The 27724-nt window shown below is 47.2% G+C and overlaps 1 protein-coding gene across 4 annotated transcripts in view; it reads left to right on the top strand.

Annotated features, from left to right (window-relative positions):
* Positions 1-25561, top strand: part of GOLGA2 (golgin A2) — a 42583-nt gene extending 17022 nt beyond the window's left edge. For 3 of the 4 annotated variants that reach the window (XM_066580482.1, XM_066580479.1, XM_066580480.1), the window contains 24 exons: positions 2047-2090; positions 4234-4297; positions 4788-4844; positions 6460-6540; positions 8268-8306; positions 8856-8918; positions 10254-10347; positions 10538-10644; positions 12523-12581; positions 13201-13342; positions 13562-13651; positions 14468-14575; positions 14841-14928; positions 15205-15551; positions 15653-15766; positions 15848-16072; positions 17725-17824; positions 17903-17991; positions 18102-18258; positions 19674-19741; positions 19836-19938; positions 21410-21516; positions 21605-21764; positions 22358-25561. In XM_066580482.1, coding sequence (XP_066436579.1) covers positions 2047-2090; positions 4234-4297; positions 4788-4844; positions 6460-6540; positions 8268-8306; positions 8856-8918; positions 10254-10347; positions 10538-10644; positions 12523-12581; positions 13201-13342; positions 13562-13651; positions 14468-14575; positions 14841-14928; positions 15205-15551; positions 15653-15766; positions 15848-16072; positions 17725-17824; positions 17903-17991; positions 18102-18258; positions 19674-19741; positions 19836-19938; positions 21410-21516; positions 21605-21764; positions 22358-22608 — 2757 coding nt within the window. In that variant the 3' untranslated portion in view covers positions 22609-25561. The remainder of the gene's footprint in view (positions 1-2046; positions 2091-4233; positions 4298-4787; positions 4845-6459; positions 6541-8267; positions 8307-8855; positions 8919-10253; positions 10348-10537; positions 10645-12522; positions 12582-13200; positions 13343-13561; positions 13652-14467; positions 14576-14840; positions 14929-15204; positions 15552-15652; positions 15767-15847; positions 16073-17724; positions 17825-17902; positions 17992-18101; positions 18259-19673; positions 19742-19835; positions 19939-21409; positions 21517-21604; positions 21765-22357) is intronic. The other variant, XM_066580481.1, reaches the window with a different exon arrangement.
* Positions 25562-27724: the final 2163 nt, after the last annotated feature.

Raw genomic sequence — 27724 nt, 5'->3', positions numbered from 1 at the left:
TATTTAGCATCCTGAGTGCACAGGGTCTGACTGCAGTAGTGTGTGGTCTGCCCTGAGTACACGGACGTGCCAGAAGTCATGGGATGGCAATATGTAAATTGGTTATGAAACGGTGTTACCGCAGGTGATGCTCAGGAGCGCCCCCACCTGTAAAAGGTGTGAGGTTGAACGCCGGCCACATGCTCATGGGAAGGCAACGTGAATTATCGGACTTGGAACGAGGCGTGATAGTGGGCGCCAGATGGATAGGGCGTTCCCTTTCTAAAGTTGTGCGGGCATTAATCATTCCTCGATTCATTGTGTCACCTGTGTATCGGGAGTACGTCATAGAAGGCATTGCTGCCCACAGGTGCTTAGTGATCGTGACAGTTGGTGTCTAATTAGAATTGTCTGCAAACAGGCAAGATACTCCGATAGAAATCAGTACATTCAGTGCGGGAGGACCCACACGCGGGTAGCCCGCAGGTCAGTGCAGCGTTCTTTACCTTCCATGGCATATTGGAACAGAAGACCCCTCTATTACCCCCATAAGACCAGACACAGTGCCTCACCTGGGCTTGTGAGGTTGTAACCGGACCCTAGAGGACTGGCAACGTGTGGCGTGGTCTGATGAGTCACGTTACTAGTTGCTGACTGTCAGGTTCGTGTTTGGCGCAGATCCCATGAGGACATGGACCCCGGTTGTCAACAAGGCACTGTGCGGGCTGATGGTGGTTCCATACTGGTGTAGGGTGCGTTCTCATGGCATGGGCTGGGTCCACCTAAACCTGTCATTGACCGAAGCCCAATATGTTTCACTGCTTGGTGGCCATTTGTAGCCCTTCATGGACTTCATGTACCCCACAATGATGGGATATTCGAGCAGGATGATGCACTGTGCCATCGGGCCCACGTTGTCCAGAACTCGTTCAAGGAACATTCTGGAGAGTTCCTATGAATTGTGTAGTCTGCACATTTACCGGACATAAGGCCAACCGAGCATTTGTGGGATGGGGTGGAGAGATCCATTCATATCGGAGATCCTGTGGGTAATTACCCAGACGGCTCAACATCCCTCCAGACGCCTTTTGTCAATACCATGTCAAGTTGCTGCACCTCTAATTCCTATCCCATGACTTTTGGCACGTCAGCCTGTGTACACAACCTATGACTGGAATACAAGTAAGATCTGCCAACAGCAGCCATTAACCTGCTTGTTGATGATTTTCATGGTAGCCGCAGGGTTAAAACTAAAAATTGTATAAAAACAATAAAAAAAGAAACCTAATGAAGTTATATATTATAGGTGCTGATTTTAATGAAGGGTGATACTTGAGGTTTCTGGTTCTCACTTGCTTCCGCACTCTTGGTAGATCTAAGATACATACAATATCATGTATTTCTCAGCTCCTTGTGAGGTCCTTATAAAGTGAAGGGGTTGATTCTTTAAGATGACCTCTTGGTAAATTGAAGCCGGGCTGATGATCAGTTCATCACTGAGGGTCCAGCCCCCTCCCACTAATGAATGGGGGACCATGTGATGCATGGATGAGCGAGGTCTGCCGGAGGTATAGTCGCTCTTCTGCATTCAGTATGTGATTTGCTTAAAGGGGTTGTCCCTCAAAATGGAGTTATTTCCTCAGGATGGGACATAACTATCTGACTGCTGAGGTCCAACCGCTGGGACCCCACCACTCATGGGGGATCCCAGGTGAATGGATCAGTGGGACTGCTGGAGGCAGCAGAGCGCTTGAACTTGGCCATTTCCAGACGTCCGATGATTGGTGGAGGTCCTGGTGGTCGGACCCCTAATGATCAGATATTGTGGATGGGGGATAAGTCCATTTCATGAGACAAATATTTCCGGTGTTTGCCATGGATATAGTTTATAAGAAATACATGATATTTAACCATTCCCCCCCCCCCCACCTCACGTCTTGGTGTTGGCCTCCCTGTAGTGGCTTTCATGTTGCCCTGTCTGTATGCCGCCTAGATGCCACGCTGATCTCCTCCCATTGTTGCCCCTGTATTATCTCTGCTCACGCTCATCTCCTTTTTGTTCTTCAGCAAAATGAATACGATGGTACAAAGATGGCAGCGGATGGCAAGAGGTGAGTGCGATCTACGTGCGGCAATGCGATGAATGGTGGGCAGCGTGCTGGATCTCAGTGAGGAGAGGGGATGGGTGATGGTAGTTATTCCTAGGACAACCCCTTTAATAGTGTTCTGTCTGGACTTGTCTTAGAACCTCTCCTTTAGCTTAACTCCTTGCTGACAGCCAATTCGCCTCTTTACTGACCTCACTAATGGGCTGAACATGCATTGTTTTATGGCGGTGGTTTGGCGGAGTACTGACAGCCAGGCTCCTGCTCTAACTGCCAGGAACGGAGAAATCTCACCCGGGAGTTTAACCCCTTACATGCCACAATCAATAGCAACTGCAGTACATAAGCAGATTACAGGGGGAGGGGGCTCCTCCTGTCACCCATCGGCACCCCACAGTGCGATCGCAGGGTACCAATGGGTTCCCATGGCAGCCAGAGGTCTGACAAAGGCCTCCTTGTCTGCCATGTAACTCGGACTCTACCAGAGATGGGGTCTAGTAGGCCGCTGTCATAGGCTTGGTAGAACGCATGACACAAGTAATGCAGTGTACTATGCTAGCCATCTAATAATCGCATCTTTACATTCTTTTGGGACAAAAGAAATTGTGTCAAAGTTCAAAAAGGCAAATAGATTGTTGTTGTGGATTTTTTTTTTTGTTTTTTTTTTAAATTTATTAAATGAAATGCCAAAAATCTGTTTGTAAGCCGGTTAAAGGATATTACGCCCCCTGTTACCAGGCAGGCAATGAAAATATTTAGTTGTTGTTCTCGCACAGTGAACATCGTAAAAATAATTTTAAAAAAAACTAACGCCTGATTTTGCTTTTCTACTTTTTTTTGCCTTCCCCAAAAATTGGTATCGATTTAAAAACACTTCCCGCAAAAAAACAAAACCCGCCCTCACAGCACTCCGTTGCCAGAAAAATCCCAATGTTCTGGGTCTCAGGATGCAGCGATGGAGACGCGATTGTTTCTTCCTTATAAACGTGTTTGTTTTGCGCTGAACTAGTAAATAAAAGCCTTTCTATAAACCCGGCATCGCGGTCATCGTGTCGGTCCAGGTGAGAACGTTATCATGTGATGAATGCCGTAAAAACAAACAAGCCATCATCTAATTTCGAGCCCCCGTGTAAGGCCTAATGTCCACGGGAAAATTCGGTCCCGCGTGGATTCTCCATGCTGAATCCCGCCGCGGATCCCAAGACATGAGGCCAGAAAATCCTTATTGCTTACCTGTCCGGACGCTGTGGATCTCCCCTACGTCGCGGCTGGATCTTCTTTCTTCGGCCCAATGGTCGGCGTGCCAAGCACATTTTTTTAAAATTTTTTTAAAATCCTGCTGTTCCGCGGCAGAGCAGAAATTCAGCTGCAGATGTGCCGCGGATACGGACGGCTTCAATGGAAGCCACGGGAGCCGTCCATGCGGCTGACCCGCAGATAAATGGAGCATGCTGCGATTTCTTTCCGTGTGGCGACCTGCACGCCAGGAAGAAATCCCATCCGCATGCTTTTAGCTGCCATACAGATGCTAATGCATCCCTATGGGCAGCAAGACACACGGATCTCCCATGTGGGGGCCACGCGCATTGGACATTGGGCCAATAGGGTATACAGCACATATGTACTTCAGAGTGGTGCCATTAAAAAATACAGCTTTCCCCACAAAAACAAGCCGATGTACGGTTATGTAAATGACTTATGGCTCTTGCAGTGCCTGAGTGATAATTTCTTGGTCCATAAAACACACAAATAGGCCGGTCACTTAGGTGTTTAGGTAAGCCTCCACCGGAGCAGATTCCCTTTTTAAGATGCCCGTGCACGTAAGAGCAAAGCTTTTAGAAAATGTTGACTATCTAATGTGTATGGGGGGTTACGGCTCGCCCCTCATGGCAGATGCTGGAGGAGAAGGATCGAGTAGGCCGGGTTTCCACGTGGCTGGTGCTTTGTCGGGAGGTATCTGCACTGCTTATTGCCCTATTGTGGAGACCGCTGCATCCTTGGCTTGTGGATCAGGTATATATTTAGGATTTGGGGCCTTGTGCTATACAGAAGGGTAAATGTTGGAAGTATATGGGCAGGTGGGTGCAATATTCAGAATAATGCATGCCGGATATCCCCTTAGCATATAACATGTGACTCTGTGTTGTAGGTTTGTCTCCTCCACCGACAGTCTCCGGCAGCTGTCTGAGCAACTCAATGGCCTGGTGTCGCAGGTAGGTAGCGATTTATACAGATCGGGTTCAGTTTGGGAAACCCTGAGCAGATGTCTGGGAGAAGACCCAGGCATGTTAGATATGTTCCTGAGATTGGAGTGATGTTTGGCCGTGGCTTCTTCCTTGCTCTCTCCATTGCTATATGTATGTGTATGGAAACCTCTTGAGTGATAAGTAGGTTATTACCATCTTACAAAGTCGTCGGGATAACCTGACCTCTGGGACCACCATTGATCCTGAAAATGAAGGGGTCGCAGCATTGGGGACTGCAACACTTTGATTAGCTGACATTGGGGTAGCGAGAAAAACCAGTGCAGGAGAGCCGTTGCTAAATCTACCCTGCACCCCCCCCCCCCCTCTCCCTTAGTTTTCTGGATTCATGGGAATCCCAGAGGTTGGACCCCCTCTGATCCAAGTGTGATGCCATTATTTTATGATATCGGAATACCCCATTAATGTTCCAAGTCACATGATGATCTTCTCATTTTAGGGCAACTCTTATGTAAACGGGGAAAACATAATCTCATCCGCAAGCCCAGAACTGGAGGTGAGTGACGTTACCTGGAAGAAAAACGAATGCATGATTGGACATCGATCATTCCAGACTACTTTATACTCAGTGGTAGACATACACAGCCATGCCTGTGCGCCTCTATGGAAGGTGTATGGTGTGCGGTGTACTTGATGGGGAAAACTGTCATCGCTGCAACAAATGTAAAGCCGGTCAAATTTCTTAAAGGTCTTGTCCAGAGATAGAATAACATGGCTCCTTTCTTCCAAACACAGAGCCGCCCTTGTCTGTAGGTTGTGTCTGGTACTGCAGCTCATCTCCCATTCCCTTCAATGGAGCTCAGCTGTAATACCACACACAACCCTATGGACGAAGGCAGTGCTGTTCTGTGATGCCTGTACAGGCACAGGGCTCAGCTGAGCACTTTTGACCATTTATTTTAAGCAATCTTGAGAGTATCAGCACCCGGAAATCCACTGATCAAAACCTCTGACATGTCAAAATTTATTTACCCTTTTAAAGGTGTTTTATGGGTATTTACAGTTGGTAGGAGCGCAGCCTTCTGGTACACTTTCAGCTCCGACCCCAATGTGGATGTCTTCTGGCTCAGCTGCACAGACAGCAGCCCTAAGAATCAGCTGATCATTGGTGATCCAGAGTGGTGGACCCCTGCCTACCAACCATGGATGACCAATCCTCAGGATAGATCGTTGTCAATAGTAATTTGTGCAGAAAGTCCCTTTAAGGCTGAGTGCACACGGCCACGTGGATTCAGTCTGCAAAATCTCGCAGCGGAATCAGACCTTGTACCCCAGTATTGACTCCCGGCTTACTTGGCTCCTCTTCTCTTCCTGCTCTGCAGATGTGCTGACTGGCGCGCCACATCCGCCGCAACTCGCAGTGGGACGGGCAGCTTTTGTTGACTGCAATGGAAGCCGTCTGTGCAAGGCCCGCACCAGAATAGGACATGCTCTGATTTAAAAAAAAAAATAGATCTCCCCCCCCCCCCCTACGAGTGGAAACAGTTGACTTCCGCTCGTGGGCACTATTTGCACTGCGGGATCCGGAGGTGAACGCTCGCTCTGGACCCTGCAGTTCAAATACGGCCGTGGGCATTGGGCCTTAAGCAGAATAATTAATGTCAAAGATTTTTCTGCTGCTTTTAAAATTGATGGCTAGTTTTTGGGATAAGCCATCCACATTAGATTGGTGGGTGTCCAACTCTCAATATCACCCCCCCCCCCCTACCCCCCCTCAAAATCAGCACTTATCCGTTCATTGTAGACCAACGGCTGTACCTACATGCTAGGCACCACCGTTACTAAGAGGATGCGGCACTTCCTAAAGCGCCACAGCCCCTTTTTAGAGCTGTTTGGCGGGGGGCGGGGGGGGGGGGGGGGTAGGAAGTCAGATCTCCACCATTCTAGTACTGATGACCTATCCTACAGATAAAACATCAGTCTTAGAGAACTTTGAAACATACGCCGACTTATACTCCTATGGTAAATGCTGCTATGTAGTGCCATATATATTAAGGCTGCAGCTCTCGCTGTATAGTAGACCGTCACTAATATCTGAATGTGTCTCCTTTTTTGTATGACTCTCCTCCGGCCTCTTCTCTATTCCCCTCCTCTGAATGCATGCGCCGCAGGCTCGTTCCCAGGATCTGGCTGCAGCCTTGGACTCCAGTAACCTAACAAACAAGCAGCTCAGCACAAAGCTAGAGGAACTGGTAAGAGGCCGAGTGCTGCGATCTCTATAATGGCATGGCCCGGGATGTGTATGTCAGGCTGTGCATGCTGCGCCGGCTGCTGCCCCCCTACATGCATGCAGCCCCCTCTACTTCAGTCTCTTCTGTAATCTTGCATTTAGCCCTTTGCTGTGTGCAGCTTTCTGCAGTTAACAATGTAGGGAGTTGTTTTTTCCAAAGACGTCTCCTGTAGACCCAGAAATCCTTAGCGTTAAACTCCATGGGAGCAGTCGTCTGCGCAGAATTGGTGAATTGGGGCCATAGGGCCCCTTTTCTCCCAATAGGTGGTACCTACTCTTGTCACTTTTATGACAGATCCTCGGGACGCGAATGTCTCAGATGAAAATATCCCTGAAGGCTTTATTTGTACGGGCGATTTCCATCTGATAGCGATGTGGATGGGACTCGCACGAGAAAATGACTTAATATTTTTTGTCTATTTTAGGGCTTATTGAGACAACTGTATATCGGCCGGGTATTCACGCCGGCTGATATACGTGTCTCTCTCTGCAGGGGGAGGAGGCTGGAAGAGCCAGGAGCAGTGCTCTGAGCCCCCCCCCCCCTCTCTGCCTCCTCTCCACCCCCTCTCCGCCCCTCTGCACTATTAGCAATGAGAGGAGGCGGGGCGGGTCTAAGTGTCGGGAATTAGCTACCCCCCCCCCCCCCCCCCCATCCCGTCTCCCCTCATTGCAAATAGTGCAGAGGGGCAGTGAGAGGGCGGAAGCTCAGAGCACTGCTCCTGGCTCTTCCAGCCTCCTCCCCCTGCAGAGAGGGACGCCGTATATCATCTGAGTAAGCCCTTATACACTTGGGCAATATTTCGCTCGGGCAGAGAGATGGGAAAAAAGCAGCATGCCCTATTATTTTCAACAATATTGCCTGTTATTTGAGCATTTTAAAAAATGTGGTGCGCTGTCATGGAGACGGGATTTTTCATGTGCAATTTTTAAAAAAGTATTTTCCGTATTGAAACATGGAAGTTTCACGCACGTAAAAAATCAGGTTTCAAAACGCGCCACACTCGTAGGCAAAATTGCAGGTTTGCAAGGGTGATCTCAATCTGAGGTTCTCGGACCAATATCGCACTCGCCCGTGTAAATGCGGCCTTAAATTGACCCTCCCAGTTTCAGGACCACATTCTGTCTCTGGGCACGGGTGTATATTGGGGTGTATATTGCTTGCAGTTGTCCATCTTTGCCGGCCCTCTAATTCAATAGTTTCAGACCCCATTTTCAGCCTTCCATGATGGCAGCAGCAACTGTCTGTCTACTGCGCACTATGCACTGCTCTTTGATTGGCCATTGCTCATCATGTGGCCAATTAGAAAGCAGGTACATTAGTACTCTATCACTAGCGATGCACTCCGTGGCTTAGGTAGTCTGAAGGAGTCGACCATTGTGGATGGTCCAAAAAAAAAAACAGGACTCTCAACTGGCAGATCGGAAGGACGACAGCTGCCGGCAATATACACCCCTCCTCCGGGCCTGGAGCAGAAGTTTGTCCCAAAACCAGAGGGTCGCTTTAAGTCTTCAAGCAAGGGATGTTAACCCTTTAAGCTCCATAACTTTTGGGAGGCTGGGAATATCTGTCATTACTAGCAGGATGTGAAAACGTAAGGCAGAAACTGACAGAATTTCCATCTCTTTATCCGACAAGTGGTGGTTTGGTGTTCTGATTTGATCCATGTCTACATTTCTCCCTCCTAATAGAAACAGCAGAACCAGGATGTTCTGGATCAACTTGACAAGGTAAGGTTCTTTATCCTATAGACAGGTGTGGAAATAACCATTAGTTGCTGCAGTATTCGCTGCGGTCTTTCTACAGCGAATATACAGCAGATCTACGTCTGACTGATGTGGATTTTGCTGAGGGTTTCAAGCTTTTTGCCTTTCAGAAGTTGAAATCCGCTTCCAGAATGCTGAGCAGAAGCCGACGTGCTGCGGATCCTAAATCTGCAGCGTATTTCAGATACGCTGCAGATTCAGTGTGCACATTTTCCGCACCATGTGGATTAAAGTTTGAGGCTGCGTTCACACATGGCTGAATTGTTGCGGATTTTGGTGCAGATTTCGGATTCAATTGAATTTAGATTGAAAAGGGTTAAATCTGCTGCAGATCTGCACCAACATGTACTGTAAATTGGGCACAGACGAACGTACCTTAAGACTTGACCACATGGCTGGTTGGACCGTAAGTGCTGTGGAATCTCTGCAGCACTTACAGCCTGTGTGAAGGCGGCCTCATGAGGTTATCCAGGTTGTCTCACCTGTCCTCCCCGCATTTATTTTTCTCCCCAGGAGAGGAAAGACTTTGAACAGAAACTTTCTAAGGAGCAGGGCTCGCTTAGAGAACAGCTGCAGGTGAGTGGCCTTCTAGAAAGACTCCATGCCAAGAATACTGGCCTTGTGTTCCTAGCAGTCACTTAGATGGGAATCCACCGTTCATGACCCAAGAGCGGGTGCAAACAGCATTTATCACTCTGGAGGACCCGGCGGGGCTTGTCTTCTTAGTATTGGTTTTCGTCATTTTTGATAATGTGTAGTCTCAGGTAAATGGCGCCGTGATGACTGTTTGGGTTGGTATGGGCAATGGGGGGTTTTAATTGTATTTATTTTTTTTACTTTAATTGTCCTCTGAGGTTATAAACAACCTCCAGACAGCATTCGCTATTTTATTTTACAGTTCCCACTGTAGTGGGGGCATTCATAGGTGTTACATAATCGCTAATGGAGCTGATCCTGGTCTGCTAAGACCCAGCATCACTGCATTGCCAGGGGACACATGACCATCGCGTTATCGCCTAGTCCATCATTTACTACATAGAGCTAACTTGGAATTATGTAGGCTGGAAAAGCGAAGGCGGGAGTAGTTACAAAACTACTTCTTTCTTTCCTCGTCTCAGCCAGATATTAAGTTTCCTTTTGAGGGTCCTGCAATATAGTGGGAGGAAGTCAATCACTGGGTTCATGCTCCCTGAACCACGGGCAGCATAAATCAGGACAGATCTGCACGGTGCCCGCATGTGCTGGTCTGAAACACTGCAGGGTTTCCAAATCAACACACTTTGAGGTTTGCCTGTTTGATTAAGGCAAACTTCAAAGTGTGTTTATTTGGAAACCCTGCAGCGTTTCAGAATGACGCTTCTATGAGGGCAGCGTGCAGATCTGTCCCCGGTTCATGCTGTGCGTGGTTTGGGCCGCATGAACCCAGTGACCCGTTCCGTTTTAAACCTGCCCTGTACATTTACAATGGCAAGGGTTTAAAGCCCAGGACAACACAGGTACAACTATGGCACTTGGTCCTACAGTTGTATTGAACACTTGCTGCTTGGTCCACCCATATCCCTCCACAGATTCCAGCTAATAACCAATTACCCCAGCCTCAGAGACACACAGGGGGGCAAATCTCACTAAGAGATTATCCAAAATTGGCAACTTCATTAAAGCTATAATCTTATTGGTTACACGGGCTGATAAGCGTCTAATTAGTTGTTCAAAAGGGTAATTATGGGCAACTGTCATCCCTTGTAAACACCAGACCCAACAGGACAAGTGAGCAAGAGCTCCGGCGCTCTTCCTTCATTCAGTGAGGGATCATCACTCCTATGTGAAAGCGCAGCAGTGATTGTTGGGACACCCAATATGTAACGCTACCCCTTCCCATTAATGTTCAACCCGCTTATGCTTTGTATCCAGGTTCACATCCAGACAATTGGGATTTTGGTATCGGAAAAATCAGAACTTCAGACTGCCCTGTCTTACACCCAGCAAGCAGCGCGGCAGAAAGGAGGTATATCTTCTCCCTTCATCTCATTGTGTATATATACTGTCTGTGCAAGAAGTGCAGCAAACATGATGGACAACCCACAAATCAAATCTTTTCTCGCCCGGGCAGTGATTGAATTCCAACCATACGTATAAGCTTCTTGTAGTCCTTGCAAACCCTTATAGCGCACTGACCTTTTTTTGTGTTGCTGCAGCGGAGGTGGAGGATCTGGTCATGCGTCTACAGTCAACCCGACAGAGAGTAACCGAGCTGGAGCGCACCCTTTCCTCTATTTCTACTCAGCAGAAGCAGCTAGAAAAGGTAAGGTCCATTCCTCATCACCTGTATGCACTTATTCCTCTTACTTCAAGTATTTACCATCAGCAGCATGTGAACAAACCTTGGGGTTGATTAAAGTTCCATTTTTGGGGTATTAGGGTGACTACCCACTACAGTTTGTTTTTTTTCCCTGCGAAATTTGCAGCATTTTTTTTCTGCAGGGGTCTATGGGACTTGTAATGTTAAAATCGCGATCACGCAAAATTGCGATTTCGCGGTAACATTACAAGTCCCATAGACCCCTGCAGAAAAAAAATATGCGAATTTCACAGGAAAAAAAAAACTGTAGTGGGTAGTCACCCTTATAATGGTGTGTTTTACCCTTGGGGTATGTATGTTCACACAGCGGAATACGACAGAGACTTTTCTGAACTAATTTCACCTCTAAAACCACGGCAGAGATCTGGGGCCAAGCCACATATTTCATTGCGAAATTTAGCTCTGTCAATAGGCAAAATCCGCGTGCGGCATCGCTAAAGCGTTTCCACGTGAAGACGTCTCATGTCTCTTCATGCGGAACCATGTCGGAGGCTCCGCATGTGGATTTTGCCTGTTGAAAGAGCTAAATCCGCCTGTGAATTCGCTGCAAAAGAAGTGTCAGAATAGCCGCTGTTTTAGAGGTGGACTCCACGCAGAAAAGGATGCCTTGGAAGCCGCTGTATGAGCATATCAGTTTTTGTTACAAAATTCTGTGCCAGTTAATTTTGTTAATGTCTATCCGCCTGCATAGAAATGGTTAACCCCTTAAAAGCACTCTGTTCCGGAACATACAAAGAAAGCCGCATTGCTTCTCCAATTACCTGATGTACATTGGTATGTATCGGTATTTTAAGACACGACAGACTGCTTTTTGATTGGTCAGTACTGCCCATCTTACCAGCAGAGGCCAGTTTAGAGCAACACATAATGTCTTGGACTAATGATGCATACTAGTGCACAGTGTGCTTCAGGTAGTCGGAGAAGCTGGTGCAGCCATCTTTGTTTGTCTAGATCCGGAGGATCACTTCAAATCCAGTGTCGGATGTCGTTTGACGTTCAGATTTCCCTGCATAGCCCTGATGTCGGGCGAGACCAGACACCCATTTCTAGCTCAAGGCTGGACAGTTTTCTGATTTCGGAGGCGGTTGTACATATGTAATCTACATTTACAGAACAGCCTCTGACAGAGCTGCGCTGTCCTACATACTCTATTCAGGGAGTGTGCGGGTGGCAGGGAAATTGAATTGAAATGGGTTAATAGAGAACCCCCTCCTCCTAAACAGACTTAAGGTCCTTTTACACGCAAAGATAATCTTTTAGATGTCCGAAAGATTGATAGATTTAGCAATGTATTTGCATAAAGTGTTAATGTCCATTAACACTTTAATCATCATCTTTTGCATGTAAAAGGACCTTCTTTTTCCTCCAGGAGTTGTTTGAGGCGGTTGTGTGTTAAACGGTCGGGCCCTACCAATCAAACACATCACCAATTCTATGGATTGGTGTAAAGGTGTAATTGTAAGACAACATGACTGGTTGCAGCCACCACTAGAGGGAGCCCTGGGCCTTGTAGAATACTCTTAATGCATATTGAGTTCACTGTATAAAGTTCCCCCTAGTGGTAGCTGGAGGCAGCCAGAATTTTATCTTTTAACTCTGTCTATACAGGGCCTTTGGAGCGCCATATCAGAAAAACTGAGCTGTGATCCTTATAAAGATTTTATTAAGAAATTAATGCCGGATTAAAACCATTCCTTGCTTTAGGAAAGACATGAAAAGGAACACATTATGTTGGGGTGAACAATCTGCCATACTGGTGCTACAAAACTTTAATCTGTTTCCTCCTCATACTGGTCATAAACTCTTGACTTTCTTTACTAGCTGAACAAAGAACTGGAGAAAGAGAGGGACAGCCTTCGTCTGGAATCCTTAAAAAACAGGTGGGAGTTGATTTTGTTTGATGGAGTTCTCTGACCTTCCATAGGTAACACTAATATAGTAACATAGTATGTAAGGCCGAAAAAAGACATCTGTCCATCCAGTTCAGCCTATTCCCCAATGTTGATCCAGAGGAAGGAAAAAAAACTGAGGTAGAAGCCAATTTTCCCAATTTTTAGGAAAAAAAATTCCTTCTTGATATCATATAATATTGTATCGCTCAAGAAACACGTCCAGGCCCTTCTTGAACTCTTATCGAGTTCTCCATCACCTCGTCCTCAGGCAGAGAGTTCCATAGTCTCACTGCTCTTACAGTAAAGAACCCCCTTCTATGTCGGTGTAGAAACCTTCTTTCCTCTAGAGGTAGAGGGCGCCTCCTTGTCACAGTCCTGGGTATAAATAGATGATGGGATTGTCCCCTGATATATTTATACATAGTTATTCGGTCGCCCCTCAGATGTCTTTTTTTTTCTAAACTAAATAATCCCAATTTTACTACCTTTTCTGGGTATTGTAGTCCGCCCGTTCCGTTTATTACTTTAGTTGCCCCCCTTTGTACCCGCTCAAGCTCTGATATGTCCTTCAGTACCGATGCCACTCTCTCCATCTTTTTTTCTGCAGTAAGAGTAGCGATGAGTTGAAGCAGCAGAACTCTGAACTGTCGGAGAAACTAAACGCACTTCTATCTGAGAATGCCTCCATGAGACTGGATCTTGGAGATCTGCATAAGAAACTTGAAATGGCTGAACTCATGATACAACAGGTAGGAAGGCTGTAGTCAAAAATGCAAGCCATACACTTACATTGGAAGCCATAGGTAGATGCCAAGTGCTGATCAAGGCTTGGCAGGGTAAGCCCCCAGCGGAAAAATCTGTACATCTTTTCCAAGCCAGTTGTCGTTCTTTAGTTGCTATAGATCTTGTTTCTTTACTTCTTGAGATATATATAATTTGTTTTAACTAAATGTCTTGTTTCTTCCCAGTTTTCCAATCAGACAGGCGCTCCTGATATGAACAAGCAGCTACAGATGGTCATTGAAGAGCGAGACCAACTTGGCACTCAGCTAACACAGGTAATTTCACAGTGCTTTGGCCTTAAAGGGATTGTCCAGTTGTTAACCTATTCCTAAGGATATCCTATCAATAGTAGATGGAGCCAGTGTACTTGTATGCCTAGCTGATTTGTGCAGAAAGCAGAGATCTCCTTTCTTATGATAGAGGCCAGGTTTAGTATTGCAAGCTAATTTACTATTGAAATGAATGGAAACTTAATCTGCAATACCAAGCTTGGCCACTGCAGTAAGAACAGGGCTGTCTGCTTCCTGCTGAAATCAACTCTGTGCACAAGCACGCTGAACTAGCGAACAGTTCAGCGGGGGTCCTAGTCAACTGACCCCCTAAAACATGTCGCCCTGGGCTTGGGACCTTGGACTGCCAATGTTAAAAGGGCTTGTGAGGTCTTTGCGGGATTAATTATCATGATATAATATGCGCTCATATTCTAGATATGTGATACTATGTCCATTGATGACGTGAATGGTGCGTCCTGGGTTTTTCACTGTCTTCAAAACGCCATGCAAGGCTGTATTTACATGGCCAAAAGCGATCCAAATATAGATGAAACAGCAGAAACTTTAAAGATGGCCGCAGCATGGCCAAAAGCGACTTGGCGCAACTTGCATCACACAACACTTGGGTGTTCTGTCCGTGTGTTGTGCGATGGGGGGACACGAGCGTGAATAAACCCATTCAAACGAATTGAGTTCATTTTTTGTGCAAGTTTGGTCTCTCGGACAGAACTCGTGTGAGTAGATCAGCTGTGGGAATACCGGCTCACAAAGACCACAAGCCATTCATCTTGGGGCATTTTATTTTATTTCATGTTTCAGATGTCGGATTCTCTCCAGCAACTGAAGGCAGAACGGGACCAGTATGTTCAGAAATTGAAGGAAGAAGGGGCAGTTTGGCAAGAAAGAGTCCGCCAGCTGTCCGAGCAAGTAAGATTCCTTATGAATTGGCAAACTGTAAAATGGCATATAGGAGCGGAATGCATATAATCTGTGGAGTATGCAATGCCTTTTCACTATATAGGAGATTGCAGCAACTGTATCCTGTAAATGGAGCACTCAGAAGGGGTGCGCAGGGCCCACTAACACTTGGCTGTATTACTTCAGATTGTAAATTGTTTTGGGGAGTCGCCTCTGTTATTTTGCCCTAATTTACATTCAGATATGCAAAACTGATTATCTTTTCTCTTTGTAGATTCAAACTGTTAGTCAAGAAAAAGAGAGCGCCCTGGTACAGGTTGAGCAGTTGGAGACCAGAGTGACAGAGCTACTTCTGGCATCAGGTATGTAGAGTTAAAATGTACCTAAGCCTTAAATTACCATTTACCATTGTGTGTGTATATAGATCTAATTAGCATTACTAATGCTGTGCTGATCCTGAGTTACATCCTGTATTATACTCCAGAGCTGCACTCGCTATAGTCCACTGAATTTCTGAATGCAGCACTTGACTTACTATACAGATTGTTTACATCTAGGTAAATGCATGCTTTGATGTACCAACCATTTCCTTCCCTCCCGCCTAACCATCCTATATCTGAAATCCTTCTGTCTTACAGCAGTAGAACCGGCTGACTCGGAACCTTCCGCACCCCAAGACCCTTCAGAAGTGGAGGTGGCACTTCAGCAAGAGGTTGAAAAACTACATCAGGAATTCCTGGAGCTGCAATCCAGGTATCAGGCCCAAGTGCAGGACAACAGCCAGCTGAGCCGCCTGAACCAGGAGCAGGAGGAGCGGATCCTCGAGCTGGAGAAGACGTTGCAGAGGCACAGCGAGGATAATGTGGATAAACAGCAGATCCTGGAAAACATGCAGAGCGACAAAGCCACCATCAGCCGGGCGCTGACCCAGAACCGACAGCTGAAGGAACACCTTGCTGAACTTCAGAATGGATTTGTCAAACTGGTATGTCACATGTTTGCAGTACGTTTATGCGGGCCAGTGGCGCTGCGGATCACGGAGCACGGGAGGTTCGTGTTAATTATTTTACTGCGATTGTCCTGCAGACAAACGAAAATTTGGAGCTCACAAATGGGCTTCAGAGCGAGCAGCACGTGAAGAAAGAACTAGCCAAGAAGCTGGGTCAGCTGCAGGAGAGCATCGGGGACTTCAAAGAGCAGGTGAGCCTACAGTTTGGGGGTGACTAGTAGATCCCCCAGTGTTTTCAGCATTGTATCATTGACCTGAGTTCTGTCTCCCAGCTTGCAGCAAGAGAACAGGACGTGCAACTACTGCAAAGTCAGCGGGATGAGATCTCTGCTCACCTCCAGCAATACGCTGCAGCGTACCAACAAGTAACCATTGAGAGGGAGGAATTCCAGAGGCAGTACCTGCTGCAGGCCCAGCTGATGGACAGGCTGCAGCACGACGAGGTGCAGGGCAAAGTCAGTGCAGAACTGCACCTGAAGGAGCTACAGCAAAGCAGGGTGAGCTGCGGGAAAAATACTATAAAAACTGCTAAGTACTATTCTATCACCAAGGCGCAGTCATCTCAGATTTAGTTCTTGCTCTTAACCTTTTCTTTACATGATTCCTGACCTCTTAAACATTATATTTGCATTCTTCATAATATAACAATGGTGGACAACCTTATCTCTGAGCTTGTATGTTGTGCCAGTCCTGTTACTCTCCCCGGAAAAGAGTTCAGAAATTGACAAATTGATATTACAGCAGCACTGCTTAGTCAATCTGAGGAAAAAAATATGTATGTGTGTCTGTATATTTAAAACAGGACTCGCTATGTGGGCGCTTAAATAGTCACCAGAGCTTGGAATTCAACATATTTGTGACAGCAGCATGGGTGCGGGAAAATATACGTGTTCTTCTTTCAATGCAACCAAATGGTCTTTCATCTATGCTTGGCAAGGACCATTGGGGTCAGAACATTGCATTGATTGTAGGAATAAACGGGTAAATAAGTCTGATCAGTAGGGGTCTCTCTCCTGAGACCCTCGGCAATTTTTACAGCAAGTGTCCCGTCTCCTCCTCATTGCTGTGGGCTCACTGCACCCCATCGTCCCCCATCAAGAGGCAGATTAACTGGAGTGGCATTTATGCATGCATGGTGCTGCTCCATTCATCTTCACTTGGGGTGTCGGAGGTAGCTGACTTGGCTGTTTCCATCAACCCCAATTAAATGAATGAAGCGGTGCCTGCCGATGCTAGACCGCCAATTCATTTAATCTCCAGGTCACTGCTGTTTGGTGCAATGAAGAGAAGGGGCGGAGGGGGGAGACATGGGTTCCCATAATCCGGAACAGTTGGGGGGGGCGGGGGGGGGGGGGGGGGTCCTCAGTGGGTGAGCACCCACTGATCAGATTTTTTTTTTTTTTTTTATCTAGCCTATATCTGTAAGACGTAAACTGTAGTACAACCCCTTTTATCAAAACCAGTATGTCTGAGGAGGTGACATCTCTTTAAGTCAGGGGTGCACTGCCTGCCATATCATTCTGTGTGCCTGACCTCCATGCTTGTCTGTCTGGAGGCTTTATTGAAGAAGAGTGACGAGTAGTGTGGGAACAGACAGATTGGTGCCAATTGTGCACTGTGGCCATTTTTGGGACCCCTATATCTTGCCAGAATAGAGGTCTCCTGACCCCTCTGACACACCACAAAGAGTAGATTTATATAGGTGGTCATGTGTGAGTGCAGCTACCTTCATTCTAGTTTGCAAGAGTAGTGAAACACTTGACTTCCCTAGCAAGTCTCCTAAGCTACAGTAGAGAGCCGCATGGACGATTACTGCCTCTTTGGGAAGAGGGGGTCTGCCACTGTCCTACTCACAGAACACTATCCTATCAGGTATACTTACCATATGCCATAAATGTCTTGGATGGTAATACCCCTTCGAAGCATCCTCAAGGGTTGCAATAATTCTTAAATCTGACAATGTGGCACTCAAATCAGAAAAGGTTGTGCACCCGTTAAATATTACTATACCCGGTCATGATGTATGCAGTAAAACGAAAAACGTGCAACCGCGTTAGCTGGTAGAGCAAAATGTGATTGTTCCCAGCAAGAGAAACCAATGTCTTTCTTTCTTTTGAAGCCTATTTTGACCTTTTGCTTTACTTTCCAGGTAAACCTGGAGCTTCTTACCAAAGAAAACCAAGAGCTAAAAGCGCAGATGATGCAGATTCGCAACGAGCCAGAAAGCAGAGTTCTGAGCCGCATGGAAGGTAATGGGTGTCATGTAGTATTCTTGTTACTCTTTGTGGTGCTAGAGTTGGAACCAACTGCATATCTGTGTTCCTCAGGGGACGGCGTGGAGAGCAAAGAATATGAAGATGAAATCCCTAAATCGTCACTGGTTATTCCTGAAGATTTTGAAAGTAGAGAAGAAATGGTTGGTGTTTATGGCTGCAGCTCAGACTGGCCTCTCGTTAGTGATCAGACATGCCCAGCTTTTAGATCTGTGCCACTGACCATGCCATGCTTTTGCTTTTTCTCATGCAGATGGCATTCCTGTCTTCTGCCCTCTCTAAGTTACAGGGAGAGCGAGATGAAGTGGAGAGGCAGCTCACCGAGCAGAAGAGGAATTGTAAGCGGCTCCTGCAGGAGATATCGGAGCTGAGACAGCAGCAAATGTCCATGCCTCCCCATCGCTCCGCAGGTAGAGGATGCGTCTGATATCCCAGTCCACACTTGTATAGTAAAGTATTACATAAGGGTTAAGATCCTTCAGGGAACTACAAAAAGTAGTGTTCCCAAATGGTATACTTCTAATTGTTAAAACACTACATGCTTCACATGTACAGGGGGGCATTCAGCTCCCTTAGGGGGCACTTTGTGAATTTCTAACTGCTGCTTTATATACATTGACTGGCCACTTTATTAGACCTCCAGCCCTTTCACGATTGGTGCTTCCCTGTACAGAAATTATGCCTGTGACCCCGCAGTGCAGCAGAAAATCGCGCGGCAAGTTCTCCATGGATCAGTTTCAAGGTGAATCCACATTAGATGGGAAAATCCAGCGATCTGAGTGACTTCCAACGAGGCCGGGTCATCGGTGCTAGACTAGCCGGGGCCTCACTGCCAACCTTGTGGGGAACTCTCCACAGTCTCATGCAGAACTGTGGAGAGTATATCTAGAACAGCATGATTGAGGGAAACATCCGGCAAAAGGGGATCCTTTGGACAGAAATCACTAGTCACCGAAAAGGGATCAGAGGAAGATGTCAAGAATTGCTCTGAACAGGCGCAGCACAGTCATGCAAACGGCAGCCAAAATACAACACTAGTGCTCCAACTAACATGTCTGGGCACTGTAAGAGGAACAAAGGTGGGCAAAAGAGAGCAAAAATTGTATTGCTGAGCAGTGGAAAAGCATCGCCTGGTCAGATGAATCCAGATTTGTTGCCCCGTGTTGATGGCAGGTCAGAATTTGTTGCAAGCAGCATGAACCAATGACCCCCATTCTGTCGGACTGGTGGAGGTGCAGTAGGGGTGTGGGGGATGTTTTCTTGGCACACCCCTGTCCTCTGATGCCTGCTGATGGACATTTGAACACTAGGGCTTACCTGAGCAATGTGGCCGACCAAGTTAATGCCTTCTTGGCAGCTGTTTAGCCTATGGCAGAAGGACACCTTTAGTAGGACAATGCACTAGGCTGTTATAGCCATGGATTGGTTCTGGGAACATGGTGGCAAGTTTTCCTTCCACAGCTGTCACTGTCCCCAAATCATAATCCTATAGAGCATCTCTAAGACGAGGTGGGATTAGCTGAACATGTCAGCACCTCCATCTAATTATCAGCAACTACAAGAAGCTTCCTGTCCGCAGGGGCCGATATTTCTGTAGAACAATCTCAACACCTAGTGGGATCCATGCCATGACAAATTACTGTGCCTCTGAAGGAGGCCCACTGCGGTACTAGGTGTTAGTCCCTAATAAAGTGGCCATTCAGTATATGTTGACATGTAGGTACCCCTATAATCCCACGGTGCCTCTAATATCATTGTAGTACAACTTATGAACATTGCTACTTGCTTAGTACTCGCTGATGTCCCCTGTGTGTCTTGCTGACAGAACTCGGTATGGACAGTGTTCCCAGAGAAGTCTATGATGCCTTGCAGAGTGCTATGGAGAAGCTGCAGGTAAGTTGTATTACCGTGTCCAGTGATGTTACTCTTGTAGGTTGTATAACGATTCCTAATAGTCTTTCTTTTCTCCTTTGTTATCGGGTCTTAGTTCCGCTTCACTGACCTGATGCAGGAGAGAGTGGAGCTGAAGGATCGGGTGGAGGAGTTGGAGCACCGGTGTATACAGCTTTCTGGGGAAACTGATACTATAGGTTTGTGGTCATGGATTCAATACCTACACCTGTGGCCTAAATTGGCACCAGAATACGCCACTTGGGAAAACGCCCTTTAGGCCTCATGTCCACGGGGAAAATCAGGCCCGCTGCGGATTCTCCATGGAGAATCCGCAGCGGGTCCCTCCTTCCCCGCGGACATGAGGGCTGAAATTAGAATAAACGCACCTGCTCCGGGCCGTGCATGTCTTCCCTTCTTTGCGGCCGGATCTTCTTTCTTGGGCCCGGCGGATGTGCTCGACACGCCGGCGCCGGGCCGAAGAAAGCAGATCCGGCAGCGAAGAAGCGAAGACATGCACGGCCCGCAGCAGGTGAGTTTATTCTGATTTTAGGTCTCCCGCAGATCCGGACGGCTTCCATAGGCTTCAAAAGAAGCCCGCGGGAGACCCGCAAGAAAATGGAGCATGTCCATTTTTTTTCCTGCACGCGGATCCGCGCCTGACGGGAAAAATGACATCCGCAGGTATTTAACTACCTGCGGGTGTCCAATGCATCCCTATGGGGCGCGGATCCGCATGCGGGAGAAGCGCTGTGGATTTAAAATAAACATTTCCCAGTGGACATGAGGCCTAAGCAGTATACCCATTGGCCCTTTGTTGCCGGCACAGAAAGAGGGCGGCAGCTTGGCAGCAGTCATGGCATCTGGCCACCGTGTTAATGACCTTTTTCTAAGACACTTTACATGCAGAACCTTTTTATATAGTAACTTGTTTCACAGTCGTCATTTCTTACCTGGTCACAGAATATGTGATCCTATTGCCAGAGACCCCACTGCTGGAACCCATACTGATCACTAAAATGGAGGACATGCGTCTCCCCGTTTCTGACCCTTCTGAGGTGCTATACATCAATCCCCTGTACACTCTGAATAGAATGGCGGGACGCAGTGAGGAGAAATAGGGGGATCTCTCTTGTAATGATTGTGCGGCTCCCAGTGGTGGCGCCTCCTGCAATTGGATACTTAATACCTTTCCTGTGAGTAGGTGATGCATGTCTATTTGTGAGACAACCCCTTTAAGACTAAGATCCCTTTTACATGGGCTAATTCAGATTCTCACTGGATGGCAGGAACCTGAATGAGTTGTTCAGTCTAACTGCTGCCAGTGACTGAACGACTAATGATTATTTGTTGGCTTACCATTCGTCGTTCAGTTTCTGCAGGCAGAAAAAATAAAATCGGTCGTGTAAAGAAGCAGGCCCATGTAAACTATGAATGACTCCTAGCTTACTGAATGGAGGCGGTCAGCCAGAGTGTTCTGCAGCCCTCTTCACCTCCATTCAGTGATCGATCATCGCCACTGTGGGAAAGCACAGGAGCGATTATCGCTGGAACGACTGTCTGGCTCTTTAGCGTCCCGTCTGAAAGGATCCTAAGTGTGTTCTATCTATAAAGTGTGTCCTAGCGCATCTACAAGGCATTGAATGACGCTCTTCTCACTTCTGCTCACAGGGGAATATATCGCACTTTATCAGAGTCAGAGAGCCATCTTGAAGCAGCGACACAGTGAGAAGGAGGAGTACATCAGTCGGCTGGCCCAGGACAAAGAAGAGATGAAGGTTGGTAAGAACACAAGTGTTGGGCTCAGTGAGAAGCCCTGACTGTAAGAACAGAGTCCCAGTAACTGTTTGTCTTCTCTCTGCCCAGGCCAAGTTGTTGGAACTGCAGGTCTTGGTCATGAGACTGGTGGCTGAGAGGAATGAATGGTACAAGAAGTACGTGGAGGTTACGAGGGATTCCAAGGAGCTGGGGCAGATGGCACAGAGTGCACATAGGCCAATGGAGTTGGATATGATTACCGGGGAAGGTAAGTGACACGGCTAGGCTCACCCTTTCATGACCAAGGGTCGCTGATGTGCCCGTGTCCAGGTCACATTATGCAATTCTGGTATTCTCACTTTCACTGTTTGGATCGGTAATACAGTATAATGCAATACTATAGTATTGCATTATATTGTATATTAACAGGCTTCCTATTAAATACGTACCACAGGCATGTCTAAATAAGCAAACAATCGCGGCATCCCAGGGATCTGCCATGACACCCAGACGGCACCCCCGTGATCTTATTGCGGTAGACATGCCCTTATTGGCATTGACGGCGGCATTTAAACGTTAAACAGCTGCGATCTGTGTGATGTCCAGTCATGGCCAGTTTCCAGCTGTCAGACAGCTGCTATCTGCTGTGTATGGAGCCGGCTCGGCTGTTGATGTCTATATACATCCTAACTGCATGGCACGTGTTCACTTGGGACATGTATAGCCAAATAGATGACAGGAAGAGGTTTAGTCCTGAAAACCCCATTTAATAATGAACACATGCCAAGTATTGAAGCATTAGATTTCTAATGCAGTTGATTGTCGTGTTGTAACTCCTAATGGCCCGTCTTCTCTTCACAGCACTGGAGGAAGTTAGTCTATTAGAGGATGCAGAAGAGGAGAAAGCTCAGAGAGTTTCTCCATTGTCTTCTGTTCAAGAAGGGTTAAACGCTGCCCCAAGTTCCGAAGACCCCACGGCCAAGCAGATCATGCAGCTTCTACGTGAAATTCAGAACCCCCAAGAACGTCCCGGTTCCTTACTCCACAATCCCTGCATCCCTTTCTTCTACCGAGTGGATGAGAATGATGAGGTCCGGATTATGGTAGTCTGAGATGGACAGTCCCTTTTATCCAATCCACCACTTCCTTTCCTTCTCCTCTCTGGACTGTGACTGATGGTCTCCACGTGCACAGGAGATGCGGTCACTTGGGGATGGGACGGTTGGGTCTTCAGCTGCTGGGGATTGTAACGGGCTGGGACAATGTCTACCTTATTGTCTGAGCTGCGGCATTAAGGAGGGACGGGTTTGTATCTGCAATAATGATGGAGGGATGTTATCAGTTTGAAATGGCATTGTCCAAGGCAGTCCACCCAGAAGGCATGTAGCCCGGGCTACTAGATTACTACACACTGCTTTGTTTTCTTAAGCTCATTGGGGTTAGGTAAATTAATCTTTGCCAATAATATACCGCTGCCTCCCTTTTTTTTTTTTTTCTAAACCGCCCTAATACTAATGTTTAATGTGAAATAGACCTGAAATGATCAAGAATGAAGGAGAGAAACTGACACTATGGTGGTTTTACGGGCGCAGAAGGATAAAGACTGGCTACCAAAGGGCACAGAGGGGCTAGTCGGAAGGTGAACAATTAAGGATAGTGAAGATGTTATGCAGTGTTGACTAAAACTTATGAGCACCGCCCGGTAAATGTCCAAAAATCTCGTCAATGCCAACGAAACGTGGTGGCACCCGAGTAGTGTGTTCCGTGCAGTGCGCTACGTTTACCGTCTTTGGCGGCCATGCAGTAGACCAGGTATATAAAGGTTTTAGATAAGAGTTTTAACAGGGTCCCGGTTGCTTAGTCACATTACAGCATATGAAATAAAGGACACATTGTAGGTTTTCCTCTTGGGGTTCACTTTCTAGCTCTGATGGAATCTGTTCCTTTTTTGAAGTTGTAATACTGTTCTAGAAGGAGGTTTGGTTTACAGGGGTTGTCACTACCACTAAAAAGTTCTAATGGCTGGGCCCTGCGTAAAATTAAAGAATGGACTATATTTACTATCGTCTACCCCATGACACAGCTGCTCAGCTCCCACATCCCTGGCGCCGCTGTAGACATCCGGTAGACGTCAGGTGAGCATGCAGTCAATCAGAGGCCGTAGCGGCACGGTTCAAACTCCTGGCATCAGCGCTCACATCCTGGTCTCCGTGATGCCAGGAGTTCAGGACTGTGACACTGGAGCTTCTGATTGGCTACAGTGGTCACCTGACTTCCACTGGATGTACATACCATGAGGCATGGCTGTGGGAGACTATCAGCTGTGTCCCAGGGAAGCAGAAGAGATTGGAGTACAGTCTATTTAGTATTTTACATCAAGCCCAGTGGTTGTGACAAAACCCCTTTTAATGTCGCGCCACAACTTTTCATTGCAGAATATATAGTTTATCAGACACTTACAAATGATACATTTTAGATTTTCAAGAAAATCCTCCACTTTAATATTAAAAAAAATCTGATTAATACAGCATGGGCTCCTGGCCTGCTCTGTGCCACTTTGGCCTTCAGTTTTCTGAGACACCTGTTGCTAAGGATTCCCTGCGTGACAACACTTAAGTAAAGCTGCGGTAGTCAGGCAGTATATCCCCGGCACCCAGTCTGTCTCACGATAAAGCTGGATTGGCGCTGTGCTAGCAGCAGAGGAGCGGCAGTAGCTTGGCAGCGATCACATTGTGTGCTTTCCATCTCTGCCTGCATTAGTAATCAGATTTTCCTGACGCTAGCAACCAGTCTGTCTCCCACAACAGTGCTGCAGCGGATCGACAGCCGTCACTTCTGCATTATTAATCAGATTTTTCAGGAGGGATTTAAAGGAATATTCCCAACTTGAGAAATCACCCCCAGCGCATCCCTTAAAGCAGTGGCCTCACATGTGCCCCATTGTGCCATACGCTTTAATGAGAACTGCTAGAGATGGCAGAGTTCAAGCGCTCGGCGATTTCTAGCTGTCCTTTTCACCTTCCTAGGACTACCAGTGATTGCTTGAACTTTGTTCTCATCGGTGGTCTCATCGAAGTGAATAGCACGGTTGCGCAGAGTCATAGCCACTGCTGTCAAAACTTCCAAACTCGCCGGTTGTGATTTCTCTGGTTCGATGAGGGTCTCAGCTATCGGACTCGACTGATCGGTACGTTATCCCCTATCCTGTTATCCCCTATGAATAGAGGATAACTTGCCGAGATGGGAATACCTCTTTAAGATGTACCCAGCCTATCTCCAATATATGCAGCCATGCTGGGACTCTATACAGTTTATTGGCTTACTACAAACTAGTTTCACATGGAGGCACGCGATGTCCGTTCATGGTTATTGGCGACATGATGGCTTTATTATGGGTCCTTCTTACATTTGGCTCCTTTTGGATATAACGGTTTGTGTCTGGTTTATACTCAACAGCGTTTTCTATCCTTATATACAGACAAGTTTGAGCACTTTTTGAGGCTGTGCTATGAACACGATGATGATCCCGAGTCCCATTACTCTACATGACGTTGAATCCGATGAGTCTATGGCCAGGAGGTTTACAGTATTTCTTCATGACTCTGTGCTGCAAGAGGCCGCCGCATCCTGTAGCACAGGAGAAGGAGCCTCCGCATGGCAATCTTCTCGCCCTGGTGGGTGTTTCTTTTGCACAAGTTACCTGGGTTGGGGGGGGGGGGGGGGCGGACATGGTAGAAGTTCCTACATCTCTTCCTGACTTGAACATGGAAGCAGTTCCTGTACATAATGTATGAGTGTAACATTTTGTATATTCCTGGATCAGACGCTGGACCTCCGCAGCATTTTCGCTGCAGGTATCTTGTACTATAATATGATGGAGCTTCTATAGAAGCTGGTCTGTCCTCTTGATTGGAGATTTATTAATATGGGGGGGTTATTATAATTTATTGGGTGATGCATCACAGGTCAGGGGGGCTACACTTTCCATTCTGTTGCTGAAATGATTTCATCTTGTTGGAAATAAAATTTTGTTTCTTTCTGAATAAACATATTCAGTCAATTAAATGGCGTTCGTGTCCTGAATGGAGAAGACCTGCTTATGGTGAACTGGACCCCAGAGCGCTCCTAGCAAACGCCTCTTAGGCTGCCGTGATATTGGGCAAGATGGTGCCCATTGAAACCAACCAGAGGTGTTATCTGACTGGTTACCTTTTACCTTAACACTGGCTTTAAAGGGATTCCCTGTCTGCAGAATATACAGTGACCGCAAAAGTTTTCATGCAGTGGGCAGGGACAACCGGTGTGGTTTGCCCCCGTGTCTCAGAGATCCGAATTAGAATGACTCGGAGCTCAACCACCCCCTTTTTTAAATTTTCTTTTTAAACCTGGTAGGTCCACAGTGGTCCGATGCCGACAACCCTGCTGTTTTACTGTTTTACCACCTTCTGTTTCCGAGCCGGATGGCAGAGGAAGAGAAGAACTTGGATATTCCTGTTACAAGTACACTATGTGGCAGCACTTAATGTCAGGCAGCAACTGCAAAAGCAAATAAGATTTTAGGGTGCATAACAGAGAAACGCTGATCTCTATGTAACCGCCACCTAAATTCCTTGTGAAACCACCTGTAGAGTATAAGGTTCTGTTTTGGGTTCCCCATTCTTTAATGGGGGCGCATTATTAGGATGTGAGAAGCTGGATGGTCGTATCCATGAATTATCCCCCACCGGCTGTTCTGACCAGACTGTTAGGAGGTGTTGAAACCAGTGGATGTGTGAGGGCACAAGGGTGACCGGGCTCGGGACGCCCCCTACAGACCACCACTAGAGAAGAGCATCCGAACAGACTGTTAGGGGGTGTTGGGTCCGGTGGATGTGTGAGGGCACACATGGTGAGCGGGCTCAGGACGCCCCCTACAGACCGCCAGTAGAAAGCATCTCATCATCCAACAAGCATAAGAAGCTCCAACTGTTTTGTTGTCCGCCATCCCGAGACAGGTGGCGCCATCATTACACCCATGTCTGTCTGAACCATTTCCAGACGCTTGGTTGAAGGACATTTAGTCTCACAGCGCCTATTATGTGTTTGGCCTTTGACACCCAGTGTTGCTTCCATTTGCAGTGGTGTCATAAATGATGAAACTAGGCGCTACGGTGGGGAACCGGGTTGTCTTCAGCGATGAATCCAGGTTTAGTTTGGGCGCTGATGGCGGCTGTGTTTGTGTCTGGAGAACTCAGGGTGAGCGCCTCAATCCTGCCTTTACTGTGGAGCTCGGCCGCACACAGGGGGTCACAGGAGCCCGCACAACATTGTCACACTTCTGTGGCTGCCCGGTCACCAGATTTTTTTACCAATAGAACATTTATGGGAACATCTGGGGCGCCAACTTTAACAGTCTACGAATTTGCACAACAAATATAGAGCGATATGCTGCAGGATACAATAGCGTACTAAAGCCTCCATGACCACCAATATCACATCTTAAATCCGAGCTAGAGGCGGTACAACAGGGTACTAGAGCCTCCATGCCCACCAGTATCACATCCTGTATCTAAGCTAGAGGCGGTACAACAGGGTACTAGAACCTCCATGCCTGCCCGTATCGCATTTTGTATCCAAGCTAGAGGCGGTACAACAGCGTTCTAGAACCTCCATGCCCGCCCGTATCACATATTGTATCCAAGCTAGAGGCGGTACAACAGGGTACTAGAGCCTCCATGCCTGCCCGTATCGCATTTTGTATCCAAGCTAGAGGCGGTACAACAGCGTTCTAGAACCTCCATGCCCGCCCGTATCACATCTTGTATCCAAGCTAGAGGCGGTACAACAGGGTACTAGAGCCTCCATGCCTGCCCGTATCGCATTTTGTATCCAAGCTAGAGGCGGTACAACAGCGTTCTAGAGCCTCCATGCCCACCCGTATCACATCTTGTATCCAAGCTAGTGGTAGTATAGCAGGGTACTACAGCCTCCATGCCTGCCCGTATCACATCTTGTATCCAAGCTAGAGGCGGTAAAACAGGGTGCTAGAGCCTCCGTGACCACCTTATCACATCTTGCATCCAAGCTAGTGGTAGTACAGCAGGGTACTAGAGCCTCAATGTCTGCCCATATCACATCTTGTAGCCAAGCTAGAGGTGGCCCAACGGTACTAGAACATTCATGCCTGCCCATGTCACATCTTGTGTCTAAGCTAGAGGCGGTACAACAAGGTACTAGAGCCTCCATGCC

This window comes from Eleutherodactylus coqui, chromosome 10 (genome assembly GCF_035609145.1).
Source record: "Eleutherodactylus coqui strain aEleCoq1 chromosome 10, aEleCoq1.hap1, whole genome shotgun sequence".
NCBI classification, from domain to species: domain Eukaryota; kingdom Metazoa; phylum Chordata; class Amphibia; order Anura; family Eleutherodactylidae; genus Eleutherodactylus; species Eleutherodactylus coqui.
The sequence above is the reverse complement of the archived record's forward strand: the minus strand, read 5'-3'. Positions and strand labels throughout refer to the sequence as shown.